This window comes from Artemia sp. Qi Xiang Cuo, chromosome 4 (genome assembly GCF_049724085.1).
Source record: "Artemia sp. Qi Xiang Cuo chromosome 4, ASM4972408v1, whole genome shotgun sequence".
Taxonomy (NCBI): Eukaryota; Metazoa; Arthropoda; class Branchiopoda; order Anostraca; family Artemiidae; genus Artemia; species Artemia sp. Qi Xiang Cuo.
In genome coordinates this window covers 64114568-64127911 of record NC_142797.1, presented here as the reverse complement: position 1 = coordinate 64127911, position 13344 = coordinate 64114568, and the positions used below count along the sequence as shown (strand labels likewise).

General features: G+C 37.3%; 2 protein-coding genes across 2 annotated transcripts in view; one reads left to right on the top strand and one right to left on the bottom strand.

Moving 5' to 3' along the window:
• Positions 1-9970, bottom strand: part of LOC148953327 (eye-specific diacylglycerol kinase-like) — a 152505-nt gene extending 142535 nt beyond the window's left edge. Inside the window, exon 1 of the mRNA XM_089087926.1 lies at positions 9812-9970. Within this exon, the coding sequence (XP_088944052.1) occupies positions 9812-9970 (159 nt within the window). The remainder of the gene's footprint in view (positions 1-9811) is intronic.
• Positions 9257-13344, top strand: part of LOC148953326 (uncharacterized) — a 126977-nt gene continuing 122889 nt past the window's right edge. The window contains exon 1 of the mRNA XM_089087623.1: positions 9257-9335. The gene's annotated coding sequence lies outside the window, so the exon portion shown is untranslated. The remainder of the gene's footprint in view (positions 9336-13344) is intronic.

The following is a 13344-nucleotide window of genomic DNA, read 5'->3' as shown; positions in this document are numbered from 1 at the left end:
CTAGTTTGAAGCTGTTTTACGGGTTCCATAGTAAAGTTAATCAAATAACTTCCAAAAAATTGTACGAATTCCTACATATACCTATGACTAGTATGTAACATACGGCCTGGAGGGTGGGTGTTTGAAATTATCATTTGAGAAGACTTGTATGTAGGCATGGTTCTAAAAAGGTAGGACCATTTGTCAAAATTTGCTGATTTCCATCCAATTAGCTGATTACAAGCACCTTCTGCGTCGGAAGTTGCCGCATCGTGATGCGGTATAACATGACACTCTTTTCCATAAAAGTACCTGCACTTCGTTTGGACTAAAGTCGTATTGACTGGCTAATTTAATGATAATGCAAAGCAGATAATTATAAAACCGATTATTTGAATAAAATGCATGGGGAAAGTTTTATCCGCAAATAATGATTATTTTATATTAGCTTCTTATGATATTTTTTATTAAAAAAAAATTCTTAGGTGACGTAATTCGGAGAAGAATTCCCAAGAAGAATCTACCACAGCTAGTACTCATTTTTCCTTCACCTGAAGAAAATTCCCTATGCTTCCCAATTTGAAGTGATACATTGATCCTCAGGAAAGAAGAATACGAATGGTAAAAAAAGGGGGAAACCAAATTGTAGACTTTGTTCCTTAGTCCCTGAGACTTAACAGTACCTCAATTTTAGCTGCACTAGCATAACAAAGTCTGCAGATAAAACAACAAATATTTTTTCATAGTTTAAAATAAAGCCTGACACAAGTGAACTGCTTAACATCAAGCTGCCAGGAAATGAGGAAAAAATACTATTCTGGGAGATTATTTGTTTTCTAATGAAGCTGAATTGAGACTTTCTTTAGACTCCAACTTTTGTTTTTCCGAAGAAGAAGAAGGTTCTCAGTACTGCCATTTATTAGTGTCACTACGTTTGTAACTCCTAATTTAGTTCTCTGGTGTTCCATCCAGTATACGGTAGAGTAGGTATTCTACTGTTTACTGATTCTCTTGTGAAAGTTGAACGAAGTTGCTACGGAGTAGCTGAGAATTAAGCCAGGAACATAGAGGATTAGAAACTTTTAAGATTGGAAACTGGCACTCGTGTCGAAAAGAAAACCACCAGCTCCATCTAGCGTTGTGCAAAGACCCAAAACTGCTACACAATTGTCTGTTCAGGTAGTTTAAAATGCGGCAGGGGGTAAAGAAAGCAAAATTCTGTCACCAGTAGGCAATTCATCTTAAACTAGCTTGCTTAATGTTTAGTATTTCTTGGGATAACCTAGGCCTACTTTGTGGAGACTTGATTTTGACTTACAGTGACTCTTGAATAGAAATGCTCAATTATTAGCACCTATAGAAAAATTTCAGTTTAAATTTATTGCATCGTATGAATCATGTCAAATATTCAATTCTTTACTTTTTAATGAAGTCAACAGACGGTACACTGGAAGCGGTGCTATTAGTTTTTATTCTTATCTTCCCATGTTTATTTGGAGTTGATTCAACCCTGTTGTGTTCCCATTCTCTTTGGTCTGGGACTCGACCTTGCAAACAAAGATTACGACATCTTTTATAGGAATTTGTTTCACTTGCAAATTTTTGATAATCTGAACTTATTATTTATTTTACTATGTACTTCTTACTCTATAAATATGTATTATATTGTGTAAGGGCCTGGAAGGGAGGGAAAAAGGTAAAGAAACGGCACTTGACTTCATATTCCAAAACGGCAGTGCTGGTCTCTGTTTCATGACCCTTTAGCCGGGAAGTGCAATGGTGGGGATTGTGGGCCAAGCATCCTATGCTTTCGTACACCCTTTCTGTTCATCTCCCCAATTTTTCTACGGGTTAGGGGATATTAAGGGCTGGGGGTATTGGAAAAACGCTAGCATTTGCAAATCATACTGAAAATGTAGGAAATTATGAATAAACTCGATTTGGGGAGGAGTGTGGAGGACTCTCCTATGCCTACGTGTCTGACCTAGCTATCCCGATGTTTTGGATGCACTAATATCCTCTCTTTTACTCTCATCTACTCTTTTATAAGCATATCCTGTCTCTTTTCTCATTAAGTTTCAAAGGAAAGTAAACCTCGAATTGACGTCACTATCTCTCTCGAGATTAGTCCCTATTAAAAATGTAAAGTTATCTATTTGATAGGCATAGGAACAGGAAGAAGAAGGGTGCCTTGTAGAAACAAACTTTTGAGCTAAGAACATAAACACAGTAACATATCGAGAATTCAAAACAAGAAATCAGCTGCTCTCAGTTCTCAGCATTAAAATAAGCAGACGTTTCATAAAGCTGTGTTTTGGTTTACTACCCTCCTTTGCGTAAAGACTTTAATCATTTTTTTGTTCTTGTGCTTTTTAGTTTTTAAGCTTAAAAGAGCTATTTCAGTCTTTTATATTAAAAATTGCGTATTTTTGAATCGTTGGTCCGTGTGAATGGTAAGAAAACAGCGTGATTAAGTGGATTGAGATTTTTAAAAGTTTGGGAAAGGTCTTTTTATAGCCGCTGTGTAATGAAGAACTACATGCTAATCTGTATTATTCTTTAAAAATTGTGTAGGGGGGGTGGTAGGGCCCCCAGGATCCTCCTCCCAACAGCCTTGTAACTATGCCTTTGGGGATAACATGACCCCCCGCAGCTCCTGAGGACAGAGCTGTAAGTCATGAAATTTGCCCATTGTTTAGGCTACGTATAGTATTTGTTATTGGGAAGCATACAGACATTTTGGGGGAGGGGTGAATTTTCTGCAGTTGGAATTTTTCCACGGAGAAAATAAACAGTGGGGTGAGAAATTTTTGGGGGGGTGAACTTTCCATGAGAAAGTTTACACTAGAGAAAATTTTAAGAATTCCTATACGAAATATTTTTTATTTGTCTTACTTTTTCTTTCCCTGCCTGAACAACAACCACTGTTTGAAGATTTATTGCGATATTTCTTTTTAGGATTAATTAGAAAAACTTTTTCCACAAAATAAGTTTTTCAAAGAAAAGTAAAGAACTCCATTAAACAAAATATGAGCAAAAATAAAATAAAATAATCCGCCAAGCGTGAAACTACCACAAATCAGCATTAATAAATAAATGAAACCCAAAACGAACAGAAATTACAATAAATAACCGATTCAAACTCAAAACGAGCAGAAATTAACATAAGTTGGGCGCAAAACCCCTATGCCTTCCCAAGGCCAGAACAAAAGTTGCACTTCACTGGAAAAAATATAAATGTTTTTACTTTTATAACTTTAATAAATTAAATAATTTTAACCTTTTGATTACTAAATATCAGTATATGTATATTAAAATGAAAATGCACATTCATTTGTATTTCTTTAGTAAAGCCTTCTATAAAAACCTTATACGTCCCCAGGTCACAACTTAAAATCTTTGCCCTGTATCGAATGAGCCTGTTTTGAAGTTTCTACGACAATGCCTTCTATAAAAACCTTATACGCCCCCAGGGCATAACTTAAAACCTTTGCCCTGAGGGTTGCGGGGGAGTGTCCTCCTCAAAAATATATTTTCTATCTGGAAACCAACTAGCCTACGCTAAACAAAATGGCTATCTCAAAATTTTGATTGGATGTGTTTGGGGGAATGATGGGGGGTGGGGGGGGGCTAGGTGACCTCCAATCACTTTCAACTACTAAAAAAGGCACTATCCCTTTAAATTTCCAATCGAATGGTCATGTTTTGAAGTTTCTACGACAACGCCTTCTATAAAAACCTTATATGCCCCCAGGGCATAACTTAAAACCCTAGTCCTGAGGGCTGTGGGGGAGTGTCCTCCTCAAAAACATATTTTCTATCTGGTAATCAACCACGCTGAACAAAATGGCTATCTCACAATTTTGATTGGATGTGTTTGGGGGAATGATGGGCGTTGGGGGGAGGGGGCTAGTTGCCCTCCAATCACCTTAGACTATTAAAAAGGGCACTAGCCCTTTGAATTTCCAATCGAATGAGCCTTTTTTAAAGTTTCTACGACAACGTCTTCTATAAAAAAACCTTATATACCCAAAGGGGAAACCTAAAACCCTTACCTTGAGGCTTGTGGGGGATTTTCATCCTCAAACACATATTGTCCTAGTGAAAAAAAACTCCGCTGCACTTACGGGCTATCTAAAAATTTTGAGTGAAGGTGTTTGGGGGAATGATGGGCTTGGGGGGGCTAGCAGCCCTCCCAAACTAACCGACTATTAAAAAGTGTACTAGCTCTTCGAATCAATAATTAAATGTGCCTGGTTTGATGTTTCTGCAAAAGCATCTTCTATAAAAACCTTATATGCCCCTAGGGCATAACTTGAAACCCTTGCCCTGAGGGTTGTGGGTGAGTGTCCTCCTCAAAAACACATTTTCTATCTGGAAATCAATTACGCTGAACAAAATGGCTCTCTCAAAATTTTGATTGGATGCGTTTGGGGGAATGCTGGGTCGTGGGGGGGGGGCTAGTTGCCCTCCAATCACTTTCGACTATTAAAACGGGCACTAGGACTCTCGATTTCCAATCGAAGGAGCCCCTTTTAAAGTCTCTATAACAGCCCCTTTCACATGCAGTGCCCTGCATAAAAGGAAAAAAAATAATAAAGGGTAAATTGTGCCAACATCTTTCTTATATGCACCCAGGGCATATCTTATAAACCCTGGCCCCGAAGGTTGTGGAGTAGTGTCCTCCTCAAAAACATATTTTCTATATGGAAATCAACTATGCTGAACAAAATGGCTATCTCAAAATTTTGATTGGATGTGTTTGGGGGAATGATTGGTGTGGGGGGGGGGGCTATTTGCCCTCTAATCACTTTCGAAGTTTCTAAGCCCTTTTCGAAGTTTCTACGACAACTCCTTCGATACGAAGTGCCCGGCTGAAGAAGAAAAAAAAACATTGTGCTCGCATCGTTCTTTACTTAGGCAGCGCTAGCGCGCTGCCTATGATCATATGCTCTGAAGTGTCCTGGTTGACTAATAAATTTTAATGACATTGCTAATGACTATCTATAAGTGAATTAACCTGCCATAAACCTGCGAGACGGTTTCATAGTTCATCTTAAATTGTTTTAGGGAAATGTCTTTCAACACTTCATAGTGTGTCCAATTGCAAATCTCCTGCTTGTTTTAGGCCCTACGACAAGTTCCTGTGTATGCATTCACAGAGTATGACCACCAGAGCCCCATGAAGGGTGGAGAGGATAGTCAGTGAGAAAACGATATCTTTAGAAGTAGGCCGCAGATTTCTTTAAAAAAGACAGTTATCGATTTAGTTACATAACAATCCTTTTATTAGGTATTAATGCTTAAAATATATTTATTGTTAATGCTTTGTCCCATATTCTAGAGTTGTTTCTAGTCCGTGCAACAAACGTTTGATTACAAATTTGAAGATCAATTACGTTTGTATAAGTGCAATCCATATTGACAACGCTGTTGTAACTTTTATTTTTATTTGGGTTTTCGTTCACTTTACCATCGTCGTGCACCGTATTAATAGGAATTTATTATTGTCACCTGGATAAAATCATCATTTCCTTGAATTCTCTTACTAACAACATCCGGCTATTTAACTTGGTTCCCCAGTTTCATTTAGAATTTTTAAGCTGTACCCTGTGTCTCAAATTTCAACCAACAATAGCATGGGATTTCTGATTTTATTCAAAAAAGAGTGGGTTTCATTGGTTGTCAGTGACACTTTAAATAAAGACATAAAATGACAACTTTCTATAACTTCATGTCAGTGAAAACGCCTCTTAATAGTTCAAAATGATGTCGTGTGATCACTTTCATCCAATCAAAGATCATTTTTTGGATTGAATTTGGCACTTCTGGTATGGTTTCTAATACCCGCCATTCTTGCGCATGCACATTGACAGTGCGTAAGCGCTTTTGTCCAAAATAGAGTATCAGAGGGGTTATATTTTTTAAAATAATTGTGAAATGTTTGGACCATATTCGCCACCATGAACATTGTTAGTTAGTATTAGGGTTGCAAAGTTGGGTTGCCAACTTTGATAAATACAATATAGTAGAATTCAATAACGATATAATAACAATATTTATAATATAATAATAAATACATTATAGGGGAACGAAAATACGGTTTTTTAAACTTTTGCCGGGAATACATTCTAGTACAAAGCCTTTAACGAAAGAAGATTTGTAAATTATGGAGTTTAGACGAATATTATGGTTAGATTTTAGTATATAGTACAAAGCTTTGTTGATGGTCTTTGAGGTGTAGGTAAGGCAATATATAGTTACCGGCACCTAAAAACATGGTTATGACCTTAATTAAAAATAGTTTGACTTACAGTTTCCTAAAATCTAAGATAGATAAACCATTATATGCTTGCGCTTGGAATTTCGAATTTTTTGATTTTGTATAAACAACACTGCCATCTCATTTTTAATTTCCCCAAAAGTTGATGTTGTCATTGAACCCCCATCCGGCAACCACCAAAAAGCTAGAAAAAAAAACCGGATGATGTATGAATAACTGGTCAGAGGTAACCCTATAGCGTTGCATATAGTTTATTATTTTTTTTCCCAGAGGCACTTCGTATGGAAGACATGGTCTTACAAACTTCGGAGGGGGCTCATTTGATTGGAAATTGGATTTTCTAGTGCCCTTTTTAAGAGTCAAAGTGATTGAAAGGCAACTATCTGCCCCATGCTCTCTTTTCCCCAAATGTATCCGACAAAAATTTCGAGATAACTATTTTGTTCAAAATAGTCAAAAGGTCATATAACTATAACTCTGGGGTTGATAAAACCCCCTCAGCCCGGGGCAAGGGTTGTAATTTATACAAGCTGCCCATTGTTAACATGTAAGGTTTTTACGGAAAGGGTGGTCATATAAACTTTAGAAGAAACTCATTGGATTGGAAATCGAAATTTCTAGTTCCCTTTTTAAGTGTCAAAAGTGGTCGGAGGGTAACCAGCCCCCTCCCCAACACCTTTTCCCCCAAATGTATCTGATCAAAATTTTGAGATAGCCATTTTGTTAAAAATAGTCTCAACGCCAATGTAACTCTGCCTCTAGGATTAACAACGCCCCCTCCCCCAGCTCCCGCGGCAAGGGTTATATGTTGTCCTTGTTACCCATCGTTAGCATATAATTTTTTTTATGGAAGGGTGGTTGTATAAGCTTTTGAGGGGGCTCATTCGATTTGAAATCGAATGTTCTTATGCCTTTTTAAGAGTCAAAAGTGATCGGAGGGCAACCAGCCCCTCCCTCAACGTCATTTTCCTCCCAAATGCACCCGATCAAAAATTTAAAATAGACATTTGTTCAAAACAGACGAAAAATTAAATAACTATAACTCATGGGTTGAGAAAACCCATCACAGCCTCCGGGGCAAGGGCTGTAAATTTTGCAAGTTGACCCATGTTAACAAAAAGGTTTTTTTGTATTAAAAAAAAGAGGACTTGTTCAATTTGGGATGGTTTAAAATATAACTATATTAATTTCTTGACGTCTCAACATTTTTTTTATAGTTATAATTGTAAAAAAGAAGATGTTTAAGATAAATTTTGTTTTCAGTAAAGGGCAAATGATAATGTGCCCTTTAGAATGTTTAGGGGATGGTAACCCCTTTGTGTTTCAAAACTATTTGTCGTTGAGCACATTTGTCTCTGTTGAATTTATATCTCCCTTGTCTTGTAATATTGGTTCGCTTGTTTGATTTCATTTAAAGTCTGTCATATCTCGGATTGGTCTTCAAACTTAACTCTAACTCATATGTAACCTTTCTCATCGTGTTTGGAAACCTGAGTTCAGTCAGTGTTTCAAGGGAAGTTGTTCAGACCGAGTCTAAGATTGTTTCCGTGCCGTGTGGCATCCAAAGGAAGGCAGCTTTTCGGATTGTTCTACTTCTTGTATTAGTAAATGTTTTATATAATTCAACTATATGTCTACATATAATAATTAACCACACCGTTTATATAAGTAAACAAAACGAAGACCATCAAATTATACTGCGCAATGTTTAGTTCGTAGATAGGTTGTTAAAAAAGAGAAAAGCAAAGCTAATGTTTTTAAAGATGCTAATCAGCAAGAATTTGGCACAATTTAGGTTTCATCACAGGGGCGTCAATTCACATAAAAGTAGGGGAAGGGGGTGTATTTCTGGAAATCTAGGGGGGATATATTTCTGGAAATCTTGGTGTGCAATTTTGGTGATTTTTTTTCAATTTTTTAATGAAAATATTGAAAAAGGATGTTTTTCAATGAAAATATCAAAAAGTTTTAAGGGAGGAAAGACACCAAGGAGGAGGGTAATTGCTCCCGTGCCCCTCCTATTGACACTCTTTTTTCGCTAAATTCCCTTTTCATTCGTTATAGTCCTGTTGAACATCACATTGTAAAAGACCAGGCATGTGGACAGGATTTTTTTTTTGGTACTCCTGTATTAAACGCACTCTTTTATATACTGCTAGTTTGGTTGATGCTAATAAAATAAAATCAAATAGGATGAATGTATAAAGGTTTAGAAATAAATTTGGGCTATATATTTGCACATTAGGGGGAGTGGAGAGTAAAGCATAGCATATATTATTACGTAACCTAACCTAACCTAGGTACCTTTCCCTCCCATCAAAACCCCCCAAAAAAAAACAGTTTAAATATCAAATACGCAATGAAAACCATGCTATACATTGTATTACCCTATAGCGGTGTTTTCAATTAAGCCTTCAAAAACTGGTTTTTAGTGACTGGTTTTCATTGCAGTAGCCTATATAAAAGAGTGCGTTTAATATAGGAGTAGGCCTACCTTTTTTTGGGGGGGGGGTGGATTTGAAGTAGAATGAGCTGCGGGCAGTGATATGAAAATATCTAAGATTTATTTGAATAGTTGCAAAAAGTTGAAACATCGGTGTGGGGACCAAAAACCCACCCTCCCACTTACACGCCTATAACTCTCTGGACTGTGGAAAATTTTATTGATGATCTAATGCTCGAATCCATATTCTGAGTGGAAAGGCCTTTTCATTAACCTTTTATGAACTTAACTATCCAGAAATTCTTTTCTTTTGATCACCTTTGAACTGATTCATGTTTGCGAACAGTTTATCATTCAGTAAACACGCCTCTGCTGGATTTATAGTCCCTTTATCCAGTTATATGAATTTGCTTATTTGATCTCTTCTTAAATCAGCCATATTTCATCTTTGCCTCGAACTCGATTCTACGCCACATGCAATCTTTCTCACCGTACCTGGAAACCTCAATTCAGTTTATGACGAGAAGTAGACAAGGTCGAATCTAAAGGATTTTACATTAATATGTGGCACCTTAAAAAGGAGAAATAAATAAACAAGTGACTAAAGGGATTGCTGCATTTCCCAACTAAGTAATAGCCTATATTATTTTTATACTTGTGCATATATAAACGACAATCAATTGCATTTGTGTGAAATCTTTTTCTGGTAGTATTGAAGCAGCAGTTTAGCCAGGCACTTACTCAGGGAGCGTAATTATTCACCATATGATTATTTATTATTATGTAAATTATAATTAATGGTATTTCCGTAAAAGTTGTTCTGTGGAGAATCTTTGGAAGTTGCAGTCTAGCCAGACTTGTAATCAATACAGGGAGGGAGGAGGTTGGTTGTACCACTCTGAACACTTGATATTTTTCTGATAAATTTCCTACAACTTATATTAAACTTAATTTTTTTTTGTCAAATTTGTCTTCCACTTGGAATAAATTCCTTGTTCGTGTCTTAGTCCTACGGAGTTTCATAATCTTTTGCTAACTTGATCTTTTTAACTTGCTCTTGATAATTTAAGCCGTTTCTTCGTTATGGCTCATTTAGGCCAAGTAACCCGTGCTATTTTACTTTCTCTGGCAGCTCCAGTCTCCATTGGTGCGTTAAGGTTTAAGAGGCAGTTCAGGCACATTTGAAGTGGCTTTAATTTCAGGAAAAATTCAAATCCAGTGAAGGATAAGCTGTTTTCACTCGGCCGACTTCGCCTAAAAGCCATAACGACGACTCGGTTTTAGGCCTATTCCAATTTGGTTAAAGCAGAACTCCGGTGCTGGACGCCTATGATATTGCTCGCCAAAAATCTGTCGCAAAAGCAAATTGCTTTTATGATTTAAACAATATTAAAAGATAAAAATTTTTATGTAAAAATATTAATACCTACTAGTCATTACTAAATTCGGTTTTCAAATAACCAATTAATAAACCTATTAATAAGCATTTTCAAAATAAACCATGAACCATTGATCAAAGAAAAGATTGTGAGAGTTTTTTTTGGCGAAAAATAGGCGTTCGACAAAAGGGCGGCGCTTAAGTCGAATAGGAATACCACTAACTGCTGCCAATCCGCGATAATAGTAGGCTAATTATAAATTGTCAATGATTATACGAACTAAAAACTCCTAAAAAGTTACAAAAACGATTTAATAAAATAAATGGAAAGGACTTTTTTTTTGTAATTCTGTAGAACATGTTCTTATTTTTTGGGGGCGATCACCCACCCTTTGTCACGTGGTATACATGTCACACCACTATGCGTGGTACACTTCGCCATGCCATGTCTCTTTATGCCACGGTTGGCTTGTGCCGCCAGTATTTTTGAAAGTGGCTGAACCTTTGATTTTTACATTGCACATTTGCAAACTTACGAAGTTTAAAGTCAGTCAAATTTTTGAAATTATAATGGTAAAATATTGGCGCTAATCGTCTAAATTTTGAATTTAGTAGGTAGAAATAAAAAATAAACATAAAATTTAATCGAGTTCTTCCAAGGTTAATAGCATGTTTTTTCAGGCTTTATTCTAAAGCAAGGCCGTATCCAGGATTTTACTGGGGGGGGGGGGTATTATTTTTTGGAGGAGGGTATTTTTTGGGAATGGAGGAATGACATAAATTAAAGTTTGATGAGAAGAAGGCACATACCCGATTTTTATTTTCTCACAGAGGAGATTCGACATTTCTGGGAGATGCACATTAAAAATGCCAGAAATGTGAATTACGTGGGAAATAGAAGAATGAATAGCAAAAAATACCAAGTATCTCCTGATTTAGGAGGGAAACGGGTCTCCTTTCCTCATCTCATATCTTATTCTCCATTTAATTCATTTAATGATTTATTTATAACCCACAAATGAACATTAGAAATGCCACTGCGGAGTAATCATAGGCAGCGCAATAGCGCTGCCTAAGTAAAGAACGATGTTGGCACAATGTATTATTATTTTTTGTTTTGTTTTTGTTTTTTGGTTTCTTGGTCTTAGACCAGGGTACTTCGTATCGAAGGAGTTGTTGTAGAAATTTCGAAAAGGGCTCATTCGATTGGAAATTGGAGTGGATTGTGCCCTTTTTAATAGTCGAAAGTGATTGGTGGGCAACTAACACCCCTTCAACGCACACCATTTCCTCAAACACATCCAATCAAAATTTTGAGATAGCCATTTTGTTCAGCGTAGTTGATTTCCAAATAGATACCAGGTTTTGAGGAGGACACTCCCACAGCCCTCAGGGCAAGGGTTGTAAGTTATGCCCTGGGGGGATATAAGGTTTTTTATAGAAAGCGTTGTCGTAAAAACTTCAAAAAAGGCTCGTTCGATTAGAAATTCAAAGGGCTAGTGCCCTTTTTAATAGTCGAAAGTAATTGGAGGGCAACTAACCCCCCTCTCACGCCCACCATTTCTCCAAACACATCCATTCAAAATTTTGAGATAGCCATTTTGTTCAACGTAGTTGAAAGTTTCTGGAAATTAGGTCTTTGAGGATGACAACCCCCCCTCCCCCCCACAGCCCTCAGGGCAAGGGCTGTAATGTATGCCCTGGGGGCATATAAGGTTTTTTTTTTTATAGAAAACATTGTCGTAGAAACTTCAAAAGGGGCTGCTTCTATTGGATATTGATATGGCTAGTTTTCATTGTCATATTTAAAAACGACCCGAAGGGACCTAATACCCCTTCCATTCCCATAATAAATCAAAACACATCCAGTGTGAACTTTGAAACGGCTACTCTGTCCAAAATGGTAAAAAGTTATGGAAATTGAATCTAATTGAGTATAATACTCCCCCACAGTCCCCAAAGTAAGTGTTGTAAGTTGTGCTCTGAGGGCATATAAGGTTTTTATTGAAAGCTTTGTCCTAGAAACTTGAAAAAGGGCTCATTCGATTGGAAATTCAAAGGGCCAGTGCCCTTTTTAATACTCGAAAGTGATTTGAGGGCAACTAGCCCCCCTCTCACGCCCAACTTTTCCCCAAACACATCCAATCAAAATTTTTAGATAGCCATTTTGTTCAACGTGGTTAGAAGTTTAAGAAAATTAGGTCTTTGAAGAGATAACCCCTCTCAGAGCCCTCGAGGCAAGGGTTGTAAGTTATGCCCTGGGGGCATATAAGGTTTTTATAGATAGTGATGATGTAGAAACTTCAAAAGAGGCTCATTTGATTAGAAACTAGAACGGCTTGTGCCCTTTTTAATAGTTGAAAGTTATTGGAGGATAACTAACCCCCCTCTCACACCCACCGTTTCCCCAAAGACATCCAATCAAAATTTTGAGATAGCCGTTTTTTTCGACGTAGTTAAAAAGTCTAGAGATTATGTTTTTGACGATGACACTCCCCCAACAGCCCTCAGGGCAAGGGTTATAAGTTATGCCCTGGGGGCATATAAGATTTTTTTTATAGAAAGCGTTGTCGTAGAGACTTCTAAAAGAAATAATTCGATTGGAAATTGAAATGGCTAGTGCCCTGTTTAACAGTCGAAAGTGATTAAATGACAAGTAACCCCCCTCTCACGCCCATCATTTCCCCAGACACATCCAATGAAAATTTTGAGGTACCCATTTTGTTCAATGTAGTTGAAAGGTCCTTAAATTATGTCTTTGAGGGTGACAACCTCCTCACAGCCCTCAGGTCGAGGGTTGTAAAGTATACCCTGGAGCATGTAAGGTTTTTATAGAAAGCGTTGTCGTAGAAATTTCAAAAAGGGCTCATTCGATTGGAAATTTAAATGATTAGCGCCCTTTTTAATTGTAAAAAGTGATTGGAGGGCAACTAACGTCCCTCTCGTGCCCACCATTTCCCCAAACACATCCAATCAAAGTTTTGAGACAGCAATTTTCTTCAACGTAGTTGAAAGTTCTGAAAATGTGGTCTTTGAGGATGACCCCCCCCCCAGACCTCAGGACAAGGGGTTTATGTTATGCCCTGGGGGCATATAAGGGTTTTTATTTAAAGCGTTATCGTAGAAACTTCAAAAGGGCTCATTCGATTGGAAACTGAAACTACTACTGCAGTTTTAAATAGTCGAAAGTGATTGGAGAGCAACCAGCGCCCCTCTCACGCCCACCATTTCCCCAAATACATCCAATCAAGATTTTGAGAT